This window comes from Xiphophorus maculatus, chromosome 21 (genome assembly GCF_002775205.1).
Source record: "Xiphophorus maculatus strain JP 163 A chromosome 21, X_maculatus-5.0-male, whole genome shotgun sequence".
In the NCBI taxonomy this organism is placed as follows: domain Eukaryota; kingdom Metazoa; phylum Chordata; class Actinopteri; order Cyprinodontiformes; family Poeciliidae; genus Xiphophorus; species Xiphophorus maculatus.
In genome coordinates this window covers 25,117,558-25,141,027 of record NC_036463.1, presented here as the reverse complement: position 1 = coordinate 25,141,027, position 23,470 = coordinate 25,117,558, and the positions used below count along the sequence as shown (strand labels likewise).

The 23,470-nt window shown below is 37.9% G+C and overlaps 1 protein-coding gene across 5 annotated transcripts in view; it reads right to left on the bottom strand.

The window, feature by feature from the left end:
- The window catches only part of LOC102219678 (NACHT, LRR and PYD domains-containing protein 3-like), a 32,986-nt gene extending 9,689 nt beyond the window's left edge, over positions 1-23,297 (bottom strand). For 2 of the 5 annotated variants that reach the window (XM_023326154.1, XM_023326158.1), the window contains exons 1-8: positions 23,190-23,297; positions 20,906-20,983; positions 19,892-20,002; positions 18,185-18,295; positions 17,543-17,653; positions 15,222-15,397; positions 8,132-9,911; positions 748-921 (exon numbers count right to left, since the gene is read on the bottom strand). In XM_023326154.1, the coding sequence (XP_023181922.1) occupies positions 748-921; positions 8,132-9,911; positions 15,222-15,397; positions 17,543-17,653; positions 18,185-18,295; positions 19,892-20,002; positions 20,906-20,943 (2,501 nt within the window). In that variant the 5' untranslated portion in view covers positions 20,944-20,983; positions 23,190-23,297. The remainder of the gene's footprint in view (positions 1-747; positions 922-8,131; positions 9,912-15,221; positions 15,398-17,542; positions 17,654-18,184; positions 18,296-19,891; positions 20,003-20,905; positions 20,984-23,189) is intronic. The other 3 variants (XM_023326155.1, XM_023326156.1, XM_023326157.1) reach the window with 3 other exon arrangements.
- Between the last annotated feature and the right edge of the window lie 173 nt (positions 23,298-23,470).

Sequence of the window (23,470 nt, the reverse complement as noted above, 5' to 3'; positions counted from 1 at the left end):
GTCTGGAGCATTAAGGGAGACTGATGACAATGTCCAGGTTTTTATCATTTTCAGGGGACCAATAGGCATTAAATTGACTGAAGATGAATACATAAATTAAAAACTGGAGTATATACAGTTTATTAGAAGTATCTCTGTGAGCCTGCTTACTTATTATTAAATTGAATATAACTTCTGATTCTTTGCCGCCATTCTTTCCGACCCAGCCCAGATTAATTTTCTAAACTGCAGAAAAATAATTGTTAGGGATGCTCAAATATGAAAATTTGGGCTGATCTTGATATTAATACTGCAGTTATGGCAGTATTTACTAGTATTTTAATTTATAATTTTTTTATTCAATTACTTGAATAATCATCAGGATAATCAATAGAGTAATTAATTACTAAAATAATTGTTTACAACAGCACTGGTATGAACCTGAAATTTTAAACTGTGAAACTCTTACATACAATGCAAGATGTCAATACCACTATTTGTTGTTTCAGAACAATCCATCTTAGAAATGTGAGTAACAATGAATGGATGGCAGGTTTCAGGTCAAAATTCAGAGGATGAAATGTCAGTCAACATTATGAAGCAAATAAAATACCAGCATCAAAAACAGCTTTTATCCCATTTTGTTAGATATAAACATATACTGTAACTACATATGTTAAGGAATAGCTATTAAAATAAATAATTAAAACATATTTTAAAGTATCAGTGATTTATACAAACTGAAAAACAAAAGACAGCTGCACTGACCTCAAGATTTCTAGCTTACAGTTTGAACTCTCCAGTCCGTCACACAGAAGCTTCACTCCATAGTCTCCCAGTTTGTTGCAACTCAGGTCCAGTTCAGTCAGATGGGAGGGGTTGGCCCTCAAAGATGAAGCCACAACCTCACAATGGGTCTCTGATAATTCACATCTGACAAATCTGTAATTAGAGAAAAACTATATTTAGGTGACATTACATTAGACTAAAATTATAGAATGACTGAATGGATATGATTATGAATTTTTCAAATCTGTGTTTGATAGGACTTATTTTACTGGACTGGATAAACTGCATCAGCAGGGAACTCTGGAAGTACTCTGGAAGTACTTTTTTGAAATGTCAACACTTTGTCAGTGAAATTAAATTAATTTGGAAATATTATCCAGTGGCTTGATACCACTACTTTCCCTGTAGTATTTTGTAGTTTTCGGTCAGTTTCGGTAAGTAGCGATTACTTTTATTTATTTTCAAAAAGACAGTGGACAGTTACTATCCACTTGAACCTGACCAATTTCAGACAAACTACATTTGTTTGTGGATGTTTTTGGCTCAAGGCAGAGTGCTCACATGTGAGGGAGATGGCATCTGATGAAGTTAAACTAACATTGAAATCCCTGATGAAGGCTAGCCGTGATTCAAAAAAAGATCTTACTGGTCATATAAACCAAAATACCGATGACATCCAACAATTGCTTACAAAGCTTTCTCCTTTTTGGATTTGGCCAAACAAATATGATCACCTTTCTAAAAATAATGGCTTAAGTCTTTTTTTGCTGAGAAAAAACAGGAAACAACAGATGCCAAAACACTACTGTATATCCTTCCCTTCTCACAGATATCAGATAATTCTGTGAAATTCAGTCCAGATCAAAGTGTGGACCAGCTGACCAGCTTCTTCGCTGTTTTAGTGGCAGTTGGTTTTGCTCTGTCACCTGAAGGAGGAACAGCTTATCCTGCTCTCTCTCATATTTATTTGACAGTACTGCCTATAAAAGATTTTTTTAATATACCCAGTTTTTATAGCTTCTCTTACATTGTTGACCCTCATAACTGGATTACATCAGATCTAAGGAACGCAGGCCCGGCGGCATGGGCAGGCATTGGGGGGCGTTGCCCGCCCAGAGAGTCAGCTGTGCTCCTCCTGGACTGGAAGCTGTTTGTTGTTGTTACCAAGTGGCCAACTCTCTATTATTCCTATATCGATTTGATACAGTAGGGGCACTACCACACACTTCCCATATCTGTGCCCTTTGTCACATTTTTTCAGCAGTTAAAACTGTTTAATCCGTTATTAACATGTCGTAACCTGTTTTTCCGAGCAGCCTTTAAACGCAACATGAGCACTAACAGACTTGCGCTGGGTTTACACCTGTGTGGGAGTGAAGGATACCTGCTGCTGCTGTGCAGAGCTACTCAGATGTGTGTTAGAATCATGGCAGCAAAACTCAAATAACTCTGCACAGTTTTTCCCTCCAAATTAACCGACTGAGTTGAGTAATGATGTAGGTAATGTTAGCTAAAAGATGAGTAGCCAATACAGCATGTTACTGGGTAGTTAACAAGTAGCATATAGACTACTGATATTATTTATGTTTAAAAGTGGGTAGTACTTTTTACATTCACTTGAGTAATATTTTTGGGAAAAAAGGTACTTATAAGAGTAAGTAAGGTTCATAGACTGTGTCAAGGAAACTGGCATAGGGTGTGAGATCTTTCCGGGTGCATGCAGAAAAGGTGCATAGAGGCCTGGGAGAAAATAAGTAATCTTGTAGTTTGATTAAAAGCTAATTAAATTGAATATGAAGGAATAGTAAAATGAATACAAGTAATCACATAATAACCTTCTGAAATGTATTATCTGAAATGTGATCTGTAATGATTTCTGTAATGAATTAACTGTGGAAAGATTATGGTTGATGAATTATAATAAGTAAGAGATGTGATTGATTGTTAACTAAGGATCAAACTTGTGATAATGTGAAGTTGTAATCATTTGAAATTAATTCAAACAGGTTTAACAACAGATTTAATGTGTTTAATGAGCTATAATAAATAATAGTGGGTTATAGAAAAAGAGAGGAATACAGTACAGTCCTGAAACAGGAAATGTCGCAAGCAGTTCTGAACAGATGGTCAGAGCGCACAGGATGGTTGGAGTGTTGAGTTTGGCTGAAGCAACGGAGAAAGGGGAAGTACGGGACTTTCCACTATGGTCAGCAGAAATAGGTTGGGCAATGTGGGGGCTTTTTCATGATACATAGCAGATGTGAAGCAAGTCACGTAGACCAAACCTCCCCATACACACACATGGGGGAGAGATGCATAAAAAGGGGCTGAAAAGAGGAACCAGCCGTTCCCAGTCCGACGGCGCAGAAGGAGAGACAACTTGCTGAAGCAGATTGAGCCACGGACCGCACTTCAGAACCACGGGAGAGCTCGGACTTCACACCGCCAAGAAAGGACTGGGTTCCATCGCCCCATCCCTGGTTCTTCATTCGATCGTCGGTCTCGTCTCAGCCCAGCAATTACAAACTCTGCAACAAGACTTGGAGGAAGGACAAAGCTCCCTCAGGGATGAGGAACTGGGTTTTGCAAAAGGATTCGGACCCGTTCTGCTTTGTTTCTTTTCTAAAGAGGGTTTTTTCCACACAAGGCAAAGACCTCACCCAAGGATGCTATAAATTCCTGTTGCCAAAGATCCACCATCGTCTGGGTATGAGTTGAATCTGCTCATTGAAATTCCATTTCAGAACTTGCGACTTTAGTCAGGGAAAAGAGGACAGGGTAGTATGATTGTACATGTAAATTTTATTACACTGTTTTTGAAATATTTACGATTGATTATTGATTTGTATGTCGCATATCCCTGCTTAAGCTTGCTTAATAAATTTATACTATAAAATTCTAAAGAGGTTGGTGGACATTGGAATTAATAGAGTCATTTAATCTTCGTTCAGCTCTTTTAATTAAGGTAAAACTAATGTACATGATTCCAGTAAATAGGAGGCTTCATAATTTCCTTTGGTGAGAGTAAATAATGACCCTGGGACTTACATCTAAGTCACTAAACATAATCTAGCCGGTTCCAAGTGCAAGTTATGATTTAGAAAGTGGGCTACCGTTAACAGAAGTGGTTATTGGAATTATGCAGCTGCGAGGGCTACTCAGCTGATTGTTTCTTAACTGTAAAGGGTCATAACTTCTGGATTGGAGGTAGTTAGAGCTAGACGAATCACTTTCGCCACCAGTTTAAATAGATTATCTCTTATAGAGTACTTTTAGGGTAATACCCAGGTCTCAGAGATTTTCCGGACCTGTTAGACAGAGAACTGGTCAGTAGGCAGCCCTGTGAAGTAGTGAGGAGTGGGCGGGGCTGACTATTGCAGGATAACCTTCAACTGATAATGACTCAAAACAACAACTATAGCTCAGTATTATTTAGAGGTGTGCCCATCAATAGGCCACCTATCATAATCGGCCAATTTCCATGAAAAAGTGTATGATTGGTGATCGCCGATCACTGTCTCTTGTTGCAGATAAACTGTATCTCACTTCGCAGCCTGCGTGTGTAGCTTGTCTCCTCTTTCCTTCACACTGCGCAAGAACACAGAAATAAATCCTAAGCAATGTGGTGAAGAATTTGATGCTCACTGCAGGAAAAGAAAACAAAAAACAACAACATCTGGAGTGATCTGACAGCAGGTAAAGCAGCGCACAACTACCAATACTCACCCAGATTAGCATGATGGTCAAAAAGCTAAGCAAATAACCCAAAAAATTATTTAAGTCAACGAGTTAGCAGTGTATGATGCTGGTTCTGTTCTCGCCATTGGAACAGAACCAGCGTTTTGGTTCTGTTCTAGTAGTAATATTTCACTGACGTAGCTTCATTTCTGTTCCACCCGCAGTGAACTCCCATACCAAACATTAAAGCTGCAGTATGTAACTTCAACAAAAAAAGAAATAGATTTTACATATGTATTAAAACTTTCGCTATGTCCCAACATAAGAGATAATCACTGGGGAAAAACAAATAAATAAATCGATCTCCTCTGCCTTCTACCTGGGCTCTGCAGAATTACCCCGCTCGGTCAGAAACGGCCAATCAGAACCATCATTAATCAGCTAGCCATGCTCTCAGGAAATTTTGATTTAGTAACTCAGGATTGTTTATTTTGATACAACCTGCATTTGACTTTGAATGAATGTTTCCTTTTTTCTTGACATTATTTGATGTATGCAGTGTGGTGAGATTTGACTCATATAATTTAAGGTACTGTTAAATATTATTTTACTGATTGCAGGTTTCTCAGTAGTCCTTTTGACTGAATAGCTGCTACATTGTGCCTACAATTATTTTGGATGTTTATGTCTAAATTAGGTGAATTTATCGCCAGATATTTTTTTAATTTTGCTAGATCACCTAGTAGCATTTATACCTCAAGCAAAAAATTAACAGCTAATCCAGGTGATCGGCAGTGATCAGTTATCATGGATGATTGGAATCGGTAGCATAAACCTGATCAGAGCATCTCTAGTGTTATGCAAACACATCAGTAGGTAGAAATTAAGATTCAATAACTGCAGGTAAATAAAGATAGATACTGGTTCTAGAAACAAAAAAGACTATTTTAAAACAATGGCAAGGTTTCATGCATCTCACCAAGCAGCTTACCCTAGAGATCTTTGAGATCTAAGCCAGAAAAAAAACTGTCTCAAACTTCGGATCTGACTAGACGACTAACAGGAAGAACCCCTCACTTAGACGATTCATTTTGGCCAGCTTTGAGCTAAAACATCCTCTCTTAATCAGCATTAAACATCAATACCTGCTGCTCTAAAGAAAAAACAAGCAACTGAAACCAAAATAATTCCCTTTCCTTCCAAGGACAAAGCAATCAGCCCAAGCTATAACACATTCCGACTCTGCGTGAATTCCACTGAAAAACAGATATGTTGCACTTCAACATGAACCTAAGGGAAACCTCACCTTCAAACATCAACAAGATATAAAAGAAATGCCACAAGTGCTTACTGTCGGTGATGGGGCAGTGAACAGAATCAGTCACTAAATGAAGGTAATTTTACACATTGGAGATAAAGAGCTGGCCAAAAAAACTTAGAAATACTAAAAAAAAGACTTTACTGATCTCCTAAGTACAATTGGAAGTCTAAAAATAAAAACATTTATCAGTGTACCAATATGAACAGCTCTATTTGGAGATGAAAGATACTGCAGCCCTAGTCCTCAAGGCACACCGCCCTGCATGTTTTAGGCATTTCCTTGCTTCGGCCCAGGTGATTTTAATTGACAGATGTTTGCTGAACTGCAATCAGCTGAATCAGGTGTATTAAAGCAGGGAAACATCTAAAACAGTGGTGCCCAAAGTCAGTCCTCGAGGGCCGGCGTCCTGTTTTAGTTCTCTCCCTGGTGGTAGTAACAACCTCCTCAGCAAGTCAATGTTCTCCTTATGGTTTCTAATGAGACATCATTTGATGCAGGTGTGTTAAACCAGGGAGAGAACTAAAACATGCAGGATGCTGGTCCCCGAGGACTGACTTTGGGCACCCATGATCTAAAACATGTAGGGCAGTGTGCCTTGAGGACCAGGGTTTGGAAAAACACTGCAGTAGAATGTATGTTTGATAAGTGGCTTATAAAAGCATGCTCTGCCAGCCCAATGACCTTCCTTGATACTTGCCAAGCCTGAACAAGATTTCTGGGGAAACCTTAGACCAGGGGTGTCCAAACCTTTTGCAAAGAGGGCCAGATTTGATAAAGTGAAGATGCCCAGGGGCCAATAGTTTGTTCGGACATTTTTTTAACTACAAACGTTTCATGCAAATACACACTGTTATAAAACAATTTTCATTGTCACAATTATCTTTATTTTTCAAATGACAAAATAACCAAATATAAGCCACTCAGGCAGATGAGAACAACTCTAAAAACACAAATTCTGCCTTTCATTCATATCTGGAGAGTCAGATAACATTGAACAAACTGTATGAAATACCTTAAATTTGCATGAGTTTAAAAATATCTTTGCCTCAAGAACATTTTAAACAGGAGTTATAAGCAATGCAAAGTTGTCTGTTATTTTTAAATCTTAAAACAAGTGAATTTTGCTCTTGTCATTTACAATATCTTTCAGAAAGTAATAGTTTGTGTCACATCTACAGGTTCATAACCAAATATTACTCAAGAGTTTAATAAAAATAAGTGCCATAAATCCAGGTGCATAAATGTTCTTTTGGCTTTTCACTGCTGATAGTGACAGATGTTACTGTTCAAAATAATCAGTTTCATGTCCTCAACTCTCAGTGCCACACTGTTACGTGCCTGGCAAACATTTTTCTCAAATTCTTGCTTCTTCTCAGGGCAAATGTTCTCCACCATTTTCATAACACAGTTTTGATAAATGTACCTTCAGTAAAAGGTTTGCCATATTTAGCTATTAACATTAACATCGTAGCTTTCTTTGGTGGTATTTTCTTTTGACTCACAGGCCCGCGTGAAGAATCGCTGTTGTGATTACAGTGCAGCTTGGAGCTGCTTCACTTTTTCAGCACGGTCACTTCCTGTTAGCTTGTTGTATGTGTTAGCATGTTTACTCTGGTAGTGTCTCTTTACGTTGAAATCCTTAAACAAGGCGACCGTCTCATTACAAATTAGATAAGCACAATTGCCTTGATTTTCAGTGAAGAAGTATTGTAATTCCCATCTCTCTTGAAAGCGGCGGCCCTCACTGTCAACTTGTTTTCTTTGCAGTGGCCATGGCAGAAATGAGCGGAGAGGGGTTCGCTGCACTATTAAAGTGGTGCTGCCACCATTTGGTGAAAGGAGGAATTACAGTTTCAAGTTTTATGATTTATTTATTCTGTTTGACAGTGCAGTCGGGCCATAAATAATACAATACAAGACCGAAGCTGCGGGCCGTATGAAATCTGACCGCGGGCCGTGATTGGCCCTCGGGCCGGACTTTGGACATGCCTGCCTTAGACCATGCCTATGGTCAATCAATGAACAGAAGTATATTTACGTCACCCGAGTACGTACTCGGGCTCTGACTGACCCTAGTCTTGACCAGGGATCTTAAAAGCAGGACCAGGCTGTAGTACAGTAGTGGAAATGCTGGTGTACTGGGCAGGGTGCAATGGAGTCTATGGAAAAGGAGTGAGTATCTGCTTTGAGTACTTTCTTCCCTACTGGGAGTAATTAATAACTAAATTTTAAAATGATGCTGTGCTGTAGTGGGGCAGATGTGATTCACAGCCTTGAGGTTGATATTTATGGTTTATAACAAATTTTAAAAAACTGATCTTCAAACCTCCAAGAGTTTTAGTAAATGTATAAATATGGACTCACCGAGCCTTTCTGCAGTTCCTTACAGCTGGAATCAGTCTCAGACGCCCCTCGTATGAGGTGTTGTACTTTTTCAGGTCCAACTCATCCATAACCTCCTCTGACATCTGCAGCATGAAGGCAAGAGCTGAGCACTGGATCTCTGAGAGCTTCTTCTCTGATCTCTTCTTGGATTTCAGAAGCTTTTGGATCTCCTGATAAACAGAGAGGTCATTCATCTCCATCTGACAGTGGAAGATGTTGATGCTTCTGTCCGGAGAAATTCTATCAGTGTTCATCTTCTCCAAATTTTTGAGGATTTTTTGACGAGTTGTTGGACCAGTCTTTCTCTGACCCACCAGGGATCCTAGAAGGTTCTGGTTGGACTCCACAGTGAGACCATGAAGGAAGCGAACAAACAGGTCCAGGTGGCCATTTTTGCTGCTGAGGGATTTCACCATGATTTGGTTCAGGAAGTCATCCAGAGATTTTGATTTGTTTTGTCCCAGAAAGCTTCTTAGCAACTCAGTGTTTCTTTGGGTGTAACAGTAGACAGCAGCTAGGAACTCTTGGATACTCAAGTGAACAAAGCAGTAGACTGGTTTCTGGAAGATCACACTCTCTCTTTTGAAGATCTCTGTACAAACTCCTGAGTGCACTGAGGCCTCTCTGACATCCAGACCACACTGCTCCAGATCTTCTTGGTAGAACATGATGTTTCCTTTCTCCAGATGTTCAAACGCCAGCCTCCCCAGCTTCAGAAGAACTTCTCTGTCTGCCTTCAACAGCTCCTGTGAGGTCCTTGCATCTCCTCCATGGTACTTGTTCTTCTTCCTCTTTGTCTGGACCAGCAGGAAGTGTGAGTACATGTCAGTCATGGTTTTTGGCAGCTCTCCTCTCTGCTCTGAGGTCAACATGTTCTCCAGAACTGTAGCAGTGATCCAGCAGAAGACTGGGATTCCACACATGATGTGGAGGCTCCTGGAGGTCTTGATGTGGGAGATGATTCTGCTGGACAGCTCTTCATCACTGAACCTCTTCCTGAAATACTCCTTCTTCTGGGCATCGGTGAAGCCTCGTACTTCTGTTGCCCTGGAAACACATGAAGGAGGGATCTGATTGGCTGCTGCAGGTCTGGTAGTTATCCAGATGAGAGCTGAGGGAAGCAGGTTCCCTCTGATGAGGTTTGTCAGCAGAACGTTGACTGATGACTTCTGTGTGACATCAGAAACCAGCTGACTGTTGTTGAAGTCCAGTGAAAGTCTGCTTTCATCCAGGCCATCAAAGATGAAGAGAAGTTTGCAGACAGCCAGCTGCTCTGCTGGGAGCTTCTGGAGGGCTGGATGGAAAACATGGAGCAGCGTGAGAAGACTGTGCTGCTCATCTCTGATCAAGTTCAGCTCCCTGAACGAAAGCAGAACCACCACACTGACATCTTGGTTCTCCAAGCCCTCTGCCCAGTCCAGAGTAAACTTCTGCACTGAGAAGGTTTTTCCAACACCAGCAACGCCATTGGTAAGAACCACTCTGATGGCTCCATGTTGGTCAGGGAAGGATTTAAAGATGTCATGGCACCTGATTGGAGAGTCATGAAGGTTCTGGATCTTGGAAGCTCTCTCCAGCTGCTTCACCTCATGTTGGGTATTAACCTCTTCACTCCATCCCTCTGTGATGTAGAGATCAGTATATATTCTGTTGAGGAGGGTTCTACTTCCTGTTTCATCACTTCCTTCAGTTACACATTCATATCTCCTTCTCAGATTGACCTTGTGTTCCACTAAAATTTCCTGCGGATGAACATCTGCTAAGAAACACAAAAAATAAAAACAATCAACTTGTTTTCAGAAAAAACAATCTGTTTTCAGTCATCATTTACTGTTCTTCTTATATTTATGCAACGCCATCACAGTCTGTGCCATATCACCTGATTCTTCCTGCCTATATCAGTCCCAGTCGTTAAGGCCTGGTCAACAATTGTCTCTTCAGTATCAGTAGTAGTAATAGTTGAATCAAGTTGAAGTGGATACACATTTAGAAGTTGCAAGATACTGTTCCTCGAGGACTGGAAATAATGACCCCTGCTGTACAGACATCCAGACTTAAGGTCAGTGTGTTTTCTAATGAGTTTCTCCCCCATTAGGCCATAGCATTGGCTAAAGGGGCAACTGCTGCTCCACTGATAAACTTATTCAAGAGATAGACAGGTTTGAAATGCAGTGCTTTATGTCCAAGATTTATCCTGCTCATGAAGCAAGTTTAAACAACTGTATTCTTTAATACCTTTGAAATACAGACAAAAGTTATCTCATAGAAATTACTATTAATAAAATTGTATTTCATTTTATGATAAAAACTTGTCAAGGCCTAGAAATCAGTTTTAGAGCCAAGTGGTAATGTTGACCTTTGAGACCACATTATATTTTTCTTTGAAAATGCTAATTGACCATATAATTCACAATTTTGGGTTTTTAATATTTCCACAATAATTTTTTTTTTTTTTTTTAGAGAAGCAGTGTCTTGGTGACTGTCAGATTGAATGGTTGTTTGTGTAAATAAGTACAATTGAAAGTGCGATGTTTAGCCAGCATCAGACACATCTGCTGTTGTGGTTGATGGTAAAGTTTGACAGCTCTTCAGACTGGAGCTGTGAGGTGTAGGAGCAAAAGAGAACAAATATGACCTTTAATAGTCTTTCACAAATTGAATAAAGGTTTTATGGTTCACAAACTAGACTTTTAATAGCTTACCATTAGTGAAGAATAATCTAGTCCAGGTTTGAAGCACTCAATTTTGTAGTTTTTAAACTAGAGCGGAAATGAGAGCATTGGCCAACACAAATAATGACCTGGCCAGAACACGGCTCGCTAAAGAAGTCAGGAAGGCACTCCGCTTACCATAATTACAAAGCTATTATAGAATAGCTTTGCCATGTTGGCCTTAAATTAATTCAGCTTTGATATGTCAATGTATAGTCCAGTGGTCCCCAACCGCCGGGCCGCGGACCGGTACCGGGCTGCGGACCAATTGGTACCGGGCCGCGCAAGAAATAATGAACTACTTCCGGATGTTTTATTTTGAAAATTCTAAACCAGATTTTACCGGTTACATCTTGCGTGTCAGAATTGAGCCAACTTGCAGCAGAATGAGTAACAAAACAACATCGGAGTACTGTGCGCGCACCCCTCCCACACCCCCCGGTCCGCAGCAAAATTGCGAAGGGCTGACCAGTCCGCGCGACTAAAAAGGTTGGGGACCGCTGGTATAGTCTATAAAATGTTTGAGGAAAAATACAACAAATCATAGAGCAATGAGCTACTTATGGCTGGATGGATAACCAACGTTGAAAGCCATTTAACCTTTGAGGGGGTCCAGCCAACATTTGTAACAAGACTTGCATCTGCATTTGTCACTTTCTACTCATTCAACCTCCAAAATCAAGACATAGCTACGACACATTTTACAATGTGTAAAATATAATGATAGGTTTAAAGAGCTATAAAGTATGTTATAATTAACTGTAAATTTGATGACTTGTTATCCTTATATATTTAAAAATGGCATAATTTCAGGTTAGTTGATGTCATTTTTTTCTTTGAAATAATTCTGTTTCCAAATCATTTAAGGTCTAATTGATATTTTCTTATATTTTTCGAGGCTCGACTGTACCCTCACCTGTATCTTAAAACTTAAGTGCCACTTTGACTGTTGAGCAATCCCATGTTGTGTTGTCCAAAACAGGGTTTTAAAATGTAAACTATTATAAGGTTTCAAGTGGCCATGGGTTATTTTTTGTCTTTAACAATACCAAAAATCCTGGATATGTGATCATTTTCTTTAACATTATTTTTCAGTCCTTAAGATGTAAAAAAAAAATTTATCAATTGAACTCAGTTTAAGACAATAGAAACTGTTATTTTCATAACAATGGCTGCCTTCACACTACAGCCTGAAGTGACCCAATTCCGATTTTTTGACGTAATGCAACCTGTATCTGATCTTTTCATGACAGTCTGAACAGCACAGGTCGGATTCTTTCTCGAATGCAACCCATATCCGATACATATCCGATTCAAATGCGGCTAACGTTCAGGTCGCATTCACCTGAATTGAATGTCACTGATACTCAATAAATCTCACTATTCTCTAGGCCTGTCACGATAAACGATAAATCAATTAATCGTACAATAAATTAAAACTACCGACCTCATTTTAATTATTGGCTTTATCGTCTCTTCCGGCCTTTTTCTCTTTCTGTTAATGACACTGAATGAAAAAAGGCTCAACTCCGGTGCTCTCCACTGACCCTCCCTTCCTCATATCCTTAGTGTAAAGCCCAGCGCACACGACACAATCTTAGAACTGTCGGCCGATTGTTGGCCCATTTTCAAAACCTGAGACCACACATTAGCCGACAGAAATCCTAGGTATAACGGTTCGATCGGGTTCGTTCCTGCCGTGTGGTGTCCAACAATGAGCACAGAATAATGGCTACAAGTTCAGTTAACTAATTTTAAAACCAGGCATTAATCAATGCTTTACTACAATCTACCTGCAATGCATGTGGCTAGTGTCAGCGTAAAGTCCTGACTGAATGAAAATCATTAGAACCTATTTATGTCACGCTAATGAAGAACAGTTGAAAAGTTACAGTGTTAATCAACTGCGGTTGCAATTTCACTCCAACTCCTCCCCTTGTCATTTCTATATTCTTTGCATGTTGAATAAACATTAATGTTGTTTCCATATATCATCTCCAATATCTGCTGGACTTCGGGTTGCGCGTGTCAGCTGTTTGGGATTCCCCTCCGTAATTTCCCCTCAGAAAGCAGGAGGGGAATCCTCGCTTTCTGATTGGCTACCTGTCACATTCAACAGGAAGCGTTAAGCTCCCAGTCAGGGAAAACCCCTGATTTGGATCAGAACGGCAACTACGAGAACGACCAATGTTTTAAGATTGCCGTAAGGGGAAAAATAGGAGAAAAAAATCATGTAGTGTGAACTATTGCATCAGGTAGTCGATGTGCCCATCTTCTCTATTTAAATCTAATTATTACTGAAGGGCAATATAATATACAGACTTCATAATCTGCACTCTTTTGGTTGAATGCAGTATTTATTTCTACTTTGGCTTTATGTTGTTTAGTTTTTTCAAGTGCGTTTTTTGTTAATGGAGACTGAGAATCCATTTTATTTTTGTTTTTGGTTGTTTTGTTTATCAGTTCCAGTGTTTAGTGTTCTTTTGAAAATAAAGTGTAATCTTTGGCAGGAAATTGCATGCATCATTATGTCATTTCCATTAAATCAGTGTAAAAAGGTCTTCAAACAATATTATCGTTTATCGCAATAATTTTTGAGACAATTAATCATTCTGTGAAATTTGTTATCGTGACAGGCCTACTATTCTCCATCCCGATACGCGCAAATAGGAAGAAAAACAACAACCATGACGGACCATAATGAGGACTAAGTTGATAAAAGGCTGCTCCGGTCGGACAACAGCTTCAAATGTGTAAAGCCCAGTTCACACTACACAATTTTAAAATTTTCAAAACCTGAGAGACCACACACTAGCCGACAAAAATTGTAGGTATAACGGGTTTGATCGTGCAGTGTGTGGTGTCCAGCCACACAGCAAGAGCAGATGAGCTGATTTTTCTCACTGACATTCAGATTCCAGACAAAAACCCACCAATATTATAAGTGATTTTAGAATAAACAAACACGACGTAGAAGCAATAACGATAATTTGTTTACTTATTTTAAGCTTAAAAAATGCAACAAATAGAAAAGGCAATAAAAGAGTGGATAAAAGAGCTGCAGCAAATAGAGCACTGGAGGCAAATTATGTTTTTTGGTTTTACCATTTGTGTGTTTAGATTGTTTTCTGTTAGATCGTTTAAGCTTTATCGGTTAACTAGTATTTGCTGCTTTAATGATTACAGTTACATTGAGAACAATGGGCATAAAATACTGGCTATAAGTCCAGTTAGCTAATTTTAAAGCCAGGCATTAATCAATGTGTGACTAGTGAGAATTACAATCCAACTGTAATGCACGTGGCTAGCGCCAGGTAAAGTCCTGGCTGAATGAATAGCCTTATCTTTATAACCTATCTATGTCACATTAACGATGAACAGCTGAAAAGTTACCGGATATATCAACTGCTATAGCAACTTCACTCCAACTTCTCTCCTTGTCATTTCTGTGGATATTTTTTGCACGAAATGTTGAATGAATAGTCATGTTATTTCCACATATCATCTCCGATGTCCACTGCGCCGTGTCAGCTGTTTGGGATTCCCTCCATGAACCCCAAACAGCTTCACGGAGCTTTCCCCTGAGAAAATAGACTGCTATTTTCTCAGGGGAAAGCATGGAGGGGAATCCATACTTTCTGATTAGCTACCCGTCACATTCAACAGGCTGCGTTCTCGCTGCCACACAAGAAAACTACACACTACTTCCACAAACACTGAGCACTTCTTTCTTTTATGGTGGTTGGCAGAACACCAAGAATGCTGACGCTATTGCGTCCTCTACTGCGCATGTGGGACACTTTCAGGTGGTTGCCCATTCACGCTGCAGAAAACATACAGGCCGCATATGTTTGACAGTGTGAACAGCCCCGGCAAAATAATCTGATTTGACCAAAAAAAAAAAAAAAAAAAAAAATCAGAATTGGGTCACTTCAGGCTGCAGTGTGAACGCAGCCAATGTTTTCGCAATCATCATAACTCACGACATTGAAGGCCTATGTTGTTGTAACCCCAATGTGCTTTTATTATATTTGTATAAATGTACATGGTTTGAATAAAAAATATCTCCTAAAGAATGTTATCGCATCCTCTATTATGTGATGTGACTTAATGGTTATGCATTTTAAAACTGCACCAATTTTAGCAGTAAGACAATACTTTCCTTTTGGTTTTGTCTGAAATCCAAACAGGTTGAACAGAAAAATTAAGATATGACACAGAACATGTCTGAATACTGCAGCAAAAACTCTAACATTTTTATTGGTAATTAAATGTTATGTTTGCAATGAACTGAAATATTTCATCTGCTTGACATAACCATATTTCTGAATTAAAACAAAAGAACAGAAATATCTCACCTTGTAAAAGTTTGGTTCTGGGTCGTTTTCCACACTGGGGACAGGAGACGGGTCCTGATGGATCAGACTCATTCCAGTGTCCACAGTTGGTTTTGACAAGATCCTTTGTGACCTCCTGACACATACTACAACAAGAAAGCGCCTTTTCATCACAGACACCAGTTCTCTTCCTACATCTGTGAAGAAATTTTGTGATCAACAATACTGGGAACAAGTTGATCTGATCAACACAATCAGATTACATGTGAAATAACTCCTACTGGGTTATGATGAGAAATTCCTCCACTAGAGGCAATCCGAATAATCAAATTCACAAAAAAGCACCCAAATTTTATTGTTCCTTATGATTCCCTGAAAGGTTTTAACATTGAGTGGAAGTATTACAGTACACCCATCAATGCCTCTTAATTACCACAGGAAAGAGTCACAAACCCATAATCCCAATAAAGTTTAATTCAAGTCTAGATTTCTGCAAAATTGTTGCTTCCAACCAGTCAACTCTTCTTGACACAGACTTTATAAGTGAAAGGCTGAAATAGCTAGAGGTAGTTAGAATCTCTGTATTTTTGTTTGTTGTTTTTAAGACTATAGGTGTATGTTTAAATACTGTCAACAATGTCCTCCATTAACATAATTACCCAGTAATATTTTACAAATTCCCTGTCAACATAACATTCTTTCATACAAAAATACTGTGGGCAGCTGGTGAACTGCCCTAGCGCCCCGAACATAGGACTTAGCAGATTTTCTGGGGGAAACCCTGTGCATGTCTTTTATGGTGGGCCAGTGGATTAGTGGGCTGGTGGCTTGGCCTGTGGAGGAGGAGCTGTGCTTGCTTTGCGATTGCCCAGGATGCTGTTTTGCAGTGCAAGGAATATGACATTCCCAGAAAATATGGTAATTATGTGCATTCTGACATCCACAAATTCTCCAGCATTGGCTATTTTCTTGTACAAAATGGGCACTTTGACCAAATCATTTCCAAATATAAGATTCTGTGGACCTCCCTTGTGATGTACATATTTGTTAAAGTTTGACAATTTTCGAAATTATTTTTCCTGAGTGTTTTGATTTATAAGTTCTTATTATTAGTTCAATCAGTGGATTGTATTGGTCATGCTTTGTTTCACTTCATGTATACAATAATTTCTTATTTGTAGTTATCTATAAAAAAAAATCAATGGGGGAAGCATGGAGTTCATTGCTCAGTTCAGAGATGAGACTCGGATGGGAATCTTTAATATTGATTTATTTAGTTAACTCCATGTTGCCCTTTGTGCAAGTCAAAAATGTCTGCGCATCAGCGCCATGTGTTCTGTTTGATTTGTAATCTGTTAAAGTGACAGGTGGGCTTCAGACTGTACCATACCATTTAAAAAACCGGTCAAAGACGGAAAATGTTCCATAACCCAACCCAAGCTCAGATGAAAATCTTTTTGTTTATTCAGTTATAGGGAAAGGTGAGGTAATTCTTTTCCGGTCTCTGAGAAGATAACATTGGCAGCTTCAAAACGAATTTGCTTTTTATGGCTATCACCAGCCACTTTTGATGTGGCAATTTGCTCAAGGCAAACATAACCTGAGCACAAAATGGCAGCCAGACTGGCCAAGGCCGGTCTTTCCAGTACAAAAAGGCCTTATGAAGACCAGGGAAAATAGCTGGTAGATCAGTCAATCCTGAGACTAAAGAGATGAAATTCAACATTAACAATTTAATATTTATTTTCTTAGCACAATGCCCATTTGTATTTCTAATGGGGGACATATTATGTTATTGTTTCTCCAATAATATAAATCAGCCCTTAGCTGATGTTTGGATGGTGAATGCAATGTTAAATCAGGGGGGCCCAAAGTCGGTCCTTGAGGGCCGGCATCCTGCACGTTTTACTCTCTCCCTGGTTTAATGCAACTGGATAAAATGATGGCTCATTAGAGGGCCTAAGAAGAACACTGACCCGCTGAAAAGGTTGTACCTACCACCAGGGAGAGAACTAAAACGTGCAGGACGCCGGCCCTTGAGGACCGACTTTGGGCAACCTTGTGTTAAATGATTGAGATAACTTCCTACATACAAGAAGTGAAAGCTAAACATCAATTGTTCGTGTAATAACTTATGCTTGGGGGAAAACAAGTTTGGATTTTTGACCAACCAAGTTAGAAGAAAGAAAATTGAAAACTCTAAGGTCCTAAAAATAATTAAGTAAAACAAAAAAAAAGCAAGACAAAAGTGACGTTTGTAAGAAATGAAATGCATAGAAATGACCTGATGAACAGCAAAATCAATGAAGATCAGGGGAATAAATCAGGTGCTGGATTCTTACTTTTGTTCTGATGGTTCATGGTCGGAACTTAAGTCTGGAGGGGCTTCTCTGGAAATGTCACTCTTCATAGAAAGACTGCTACATCCATGGGAAGGTCTGTAGTTATGAATTCTGGAACAAAATTAGACTGCTATTTAGATACATTTGAAACCAGATACTTCTATACACTAAATTAAAAAAACAAGTTAAATCAGACCAAATTTCTTTTTTTAGGTTTGTTATATTTACAAAACTATATTTTTTAAACTTTACTGATGAAAGTTTAATAATAATTTGAAAAACCCAACATAAAGTTAATAGGTTATAATAATTTATATCTTTTACAGCTGAAACATCTGGATTTACCTGTAAGTTTGATACATTATAAATTGAAACAATAAATTTAGCAGCTCAGTCTGATTTTTCCCTCATACAGTGGTCATTTAATCACAACACTGAAATAATTCATTAAACTAAAAATAGCTTGTTAATAAAAAAAATAAATCATTCAAAAACAAGCAAGTTGTCAGAAAACCCTAGATAATGTGTAATAGCACTAAAACATCAAACAGTTGCACATTCACTGATGGAATCCATTTAAAAAGCTCTATAGATAAACAGCTCTAGATATTCAGACAGTGTTCTTGTTAGCAGGTTTCTTACTTTGGGTCTGATGGTTCATGTTCATTACTGAAGTATGGGTTTGATCGTTTGGAATTGTCACTCTTCATAGAAAGACTGCTAGATGCTTGGGAAGGTCTGTGGTTATGAATTCTGGAAAAAAATAGACTATTTAGATACATTTGAAACCAGATACTTATTTACACTGAATTAAAAAAAAAAAATTCTCACTGTCTGAAGTTAAATCAGACCAAATTTCTTGTGTTTTAGGTCAGTTATATTTACAAAACTATTTCTTTTTTAAACTTTACTGATCAATGTTTTATATTACTATGAAAAACACAACATAGAAGTTAATAGAACAGAGAACACATGGGTCACTGAGGGAGGGAGACAGTGACCCATGTGAAACAGCACAAAAAAGTAAACAGACAACGTTCTGAAATCAACAGGTTACAATAAACCTTGATAAAATGCCAAGAGGCATGAAGGCGATGGGGCATTGGCTCAAACCCACTTGCCTTGAGTACAAGGACCCCCGATGTTAGTCCACAATTTTCTGAACAAGTGGTTCTACAAAAAGTGCAAAGAGAATTGGACTCAGTAGCCCAAACCCTATTCAGCCTACTGAGGCTGAACATCCTTGTTCCAGAGGGAACGTGCCTCAAAGGCATCTGGGTTTTGTTTTGTTTTTTTAAATTCAGCATCTAACAAATTATATATTGATTTCAGACAACGTATGATTTCATTATTAAAGTCAAAACGTTGTAGGACCAGGTATAAATATTCCCAACATATTGAATTGAAGGCTTTTTTGGTATCAAAATTAATTGCAAATGATTTAAAATAATTTATATTTATGGTTTCGATAAGGTGTAACCCTCTTCTCACATGACCCTGTGTATGTCTATTTTTAATAAATCAGTTTAGGGATTGATCAGACACAATTATTGAAGTTAATATTTTAGAATCAATATTCAAAACAGATGTGCAGATGTGCATTACATTCTTGTTTTAGCTTTTCCTAGTTTTGGTATGACGGATATTATTGATCGCTTCCAGGACAGTGGAGTCTCACCCCCTTCAACAAGCATGTGATTAAAACATTTTAACAGCAAAAGCGCACAGACATGACCTTCTAAATCAGGGATGCCCACACTTTTTAAGACAAAGAATAACTTTTTTATCATCATCCCACTGAGAGCTAACATATGACACAAAGACATGAACTGATATAGTTCATATAGTTGAAAAGCAATGCTACCAAAAACGGAGGAATCATATGTTTGAAAATATTAATAAATATTTTCACACTAATTTGGCTTTTAGCAGATAGGAATAGTTCTGATTATTCTAACTAACCTAAAATAACACATGTTTAGTCTGATCTGATTTAAGGCAGTGACAATAAAATGTTTATATCTTTTACAGCTGAAACATCTGGATTTAACTGTAAGTTTGATACATTATAAATTGAAACAATAAATTTAGCAGCTCAGTCTGATTTTTCCTCACATACAGTGGTCATTTAATCACAACACTGAAATAATTCATTAAATTAAAAATAGCTTGTTAATAAAAAAAAATAAATCATTCAAAAACAAGCAAGTTGTCAGAAAACCCTAGATAATGTGTAATAGCACTAAAACATCAAACAGTTGCACATTCACTGATGGAAACCATTTAAAAAGCTCTATAGATAAACAGCTCTAGATATTCAGACAGTGTTTTTGTTAGCAGGTTTCTTACTTTGGGTCTGATGGTTCATGTTCATTACTGAAGTATGGGTTTGATCGTTTGGAATTGTCACTCTTCATAGAAAGACTGCTAGATGCTTGGGAAGGTCTGTGGTTATGAATTCTGGAAAAAAATAGACTATTTAGATACATTTGAAACCAGATACTTATTTACACTGAATTAAAATATATATATATATATATATATATATATATATATATATATATATATATATATATATATTTTCTCACTGTCTGAAGTTAAATCAGACCAAATTTCTTGTGTTTTAGGTCAGTTATATTTACAAAACTATTTCTTTTTTAAACTTTACTGATCAACGTTTTATATTACTATGAAAAACACAACATAGAAGTTAATAGAACAGAGAACACATGGGTCACTGAGGGAGGGAGACAGTGATGCAGCACAAAAAAGTAAACAGACAACGTTCTGAAATCAACAGGTTACAATAAACCTTGATAAAATGCCAAGAAGCATGAAGGCGATGGGGCATTGGCTCAAACCCACTTGCCTTGAGTACAAGGACCCCCGATGTTAGTCTATTCAGTATAAATTAGGAATGGGAAGGAGTCCCTTGGGGCCAATCATTTTAACAACATGAAGTAATTGCCTTGTTTTTAAATTCTGTCTTCATTTAATATTCTGTGTGGTAAATGCAGTTTGGTGTTGGGAAGAATGACAGAACTGGTGGTGAGTCAAGTAGGTCATTTCCAACTGATACCTTCATGACAACTGAGTTCATTAATCCGTGTTAGGATCTGGGGTTGTTTGAGTTTGTTTTTGGGTTTTAAGTCACTCTTCATAGAAAGACTAATGGATCCTGTGGAACATTCGTGGTTCTGCACTCAACAAATATGTTACTTTCTAGATCCCATCAGTATCTGATAAAGAAACTGATGAAAACAATGAAGGTGGTGTACTTGTGTTGTACAATTTCAGAGGCTTTAAAGACAGAATCTGAAAATTTTGTAGCATAGAAATGGATTTTGTTTAGAAGTTTCTCACCTTCTGTCTGAGGGTCCATGTTTGAGTTTTGGATCCATTTATCTGAACCAGTCCCCTTTCATCTAGACTTCATCCAGTCTGAAATATAAACCAGCACCAGTCCTTTTTAATAAGGTGTTCAGATGAAAGCACTTCATTCTGCTCTTAATTAATACATCCAATATATTGGTACATTAAATGGTCACTCAGGAACAACAAAAACTTAGACATAGAAAAGCCTGCAAAGAAAGCCACTGTGAAATTTTTTTAAGATGAATTCTGAAATACTGTTAAAAAATACTTTAAGTTAACCGTCATGCTGAAAACACTTCCATGTTATTCAATGGGTCCTTATGGCAGTTAAGGGGTTAAGTGACCTCTGAAGCCCTCGGGATCACAGCTACCTGTAATTGCTGCTACATCGTTTTTCTAAAAATCATTGATATGTCATTTTCTAATGACAGACTGGATTAGATGATTAAAAAACAAGTAAAATACATCTATAAAGGAATTTACATCAAAAATTACAATGTGATCAAAGACTGCTGTTGATATTATAATACAGTTTACATGACATTAGAGTTTTAATGACTTTATTGTTTGACAAGGAAAACCCTTAATAAAATATTCACATTTTGATGCAATGAAATCGTCAGTGTTAATTTTATTATAAAGCACTTTAAAAACAGATATTAACTGCACCAAAGAGCTCTACAGTATTCATAAACCACAGATAAAAAGACATAAGAATAAAACACAGACAGGTAAATTACAATGTCAGGCCTTATGGAAAGCCAAAATAATAATAATAATTGTTTTAAGGAGTGAATTACTATTATTAGCAACTATACATTATTATAATACACTGAAATAAATTCTTTTTATGATAGGGTTTGTCTTGAATATTGTATTGTGCAACTGAAAAGGATTCAGAACGCTTCACTTTCCCACCACATTATGTTACAGACTTATTTCAAATAAGTTTGTAACATTCATTACACATTACACAGTGAATCGCTTTCCTGAAAATCAAACACACAAATACCCCATTATGATAAGGTGGAAAAAAGGTTTGAGACTTTTTGCTAATTCATTAAAAATAGAAAAATCACATAACCAGGATTGAACCCAGCTATAATATTGTGTTAAAAATGTTTCTTCTCATAATTAAAAAGAGTCACATTATTTTCACATCAGCTATAGGAAGCTGGACAGAAGGAACACCAGCCCTTACTGTGACTCATAAAAATCTTGAAATAAAGGTATTTCTCTAATACGTATCAGCTTTTGTTTTCTAAACTAAGACAGATAGAAAACAACAAACAAAAGCATAAAACCTGAAAGAAAACCAGATATGAGAAACTGTGGAGTTCCAAACCATGCTGGTCGGAGACAAAAAAAAATGGATCAGAGCTGATGAAACCATTAGACTGGTGGTTTGACGTCATTCTCCCACCTCACCTGTATAACTTCATGCACATCCTGTCACTGGAATAAACATCAGGTTAGATAACCGTTTTGTCTGAGTTCTTTCCCATTCTTTAGATTGTTACATTCCAGTTTGTTTCCACTTTAAACGTAGTCACTATGAGGACAATGTTATCCCATTTATTAGACTCAGTTTTGTTATTGTGCAACTTTCCGCAGATTTGTGAAGCATAGGATGAATAACAACATCACAGTTGTAAATTACTGTGGTGATCAAGCCTGCATTGAAACTGGTCCTAAAAGCACAACGTTTACTAAGCAGTTTTAGATCCGTTACCAAAAACACAAAACCCAATATCAGACAAATAATTTTATTCTGGTATCTATAACAGATGAGAATGGCATCGACGAGGGCAGCTAAACGGGGTCCTTCAGTTCGTTAACATCTGCAGACAGAAGTTAAGTCAGCACTTAATATAAAAATACGTTACTTTGTAACGCGGCGTTTAATTAAATAGGAGTTTAAATCCTTTCGAAATGTGTACAAGGACAACCAAGGAGCTTACCTTAAATAAAGTCAGTTCTGAAGGAGAACCGGTGGTAGTCTAGAATGTTCCGGAAACCCGGCAAAACCTCAGCAAAGCTCAGCAAAGCTCAGCAAAGCACGATTAAGTTGGGCTTTAAGCTGACAGTCGGGCTAAATTCAACTCTCATCCACAGCTGTTAGGAGTTTCCACAACTTACTAATAAACACTTGGGGAGAAAAAAAACACTTCAGTGGAGCTTTCCCGACGGATTCCTTAAGTTTTACCTATCTAGTGATGTGACTAGGAGACGTGAAGTGGTTACACCAGACCAGGCTGATAAAAATACTTACTTTCCTGTTTGCGTTGTCATTCAGTCCGGAATCCTCCAACTAAGGTGTAACAGTCCAGCTGAACCGACCGACCAGCCAACAGGTCTGTGGGCGCCAAGGTGTTCGTCTAAGGTCACGTGTCAGGAAATGGATACGTCAGAGGAAGTGGAGGGAAAACGTGTGAATTTAGGAATAACTGGAACAAAACAGGAGTTTGGATGTACTTTGGAAAAATTATATATAAATGATGTTGGAAGTTTCATAAGAATAAGAAAGACCATATCTTCTGAGAACATAGTTAT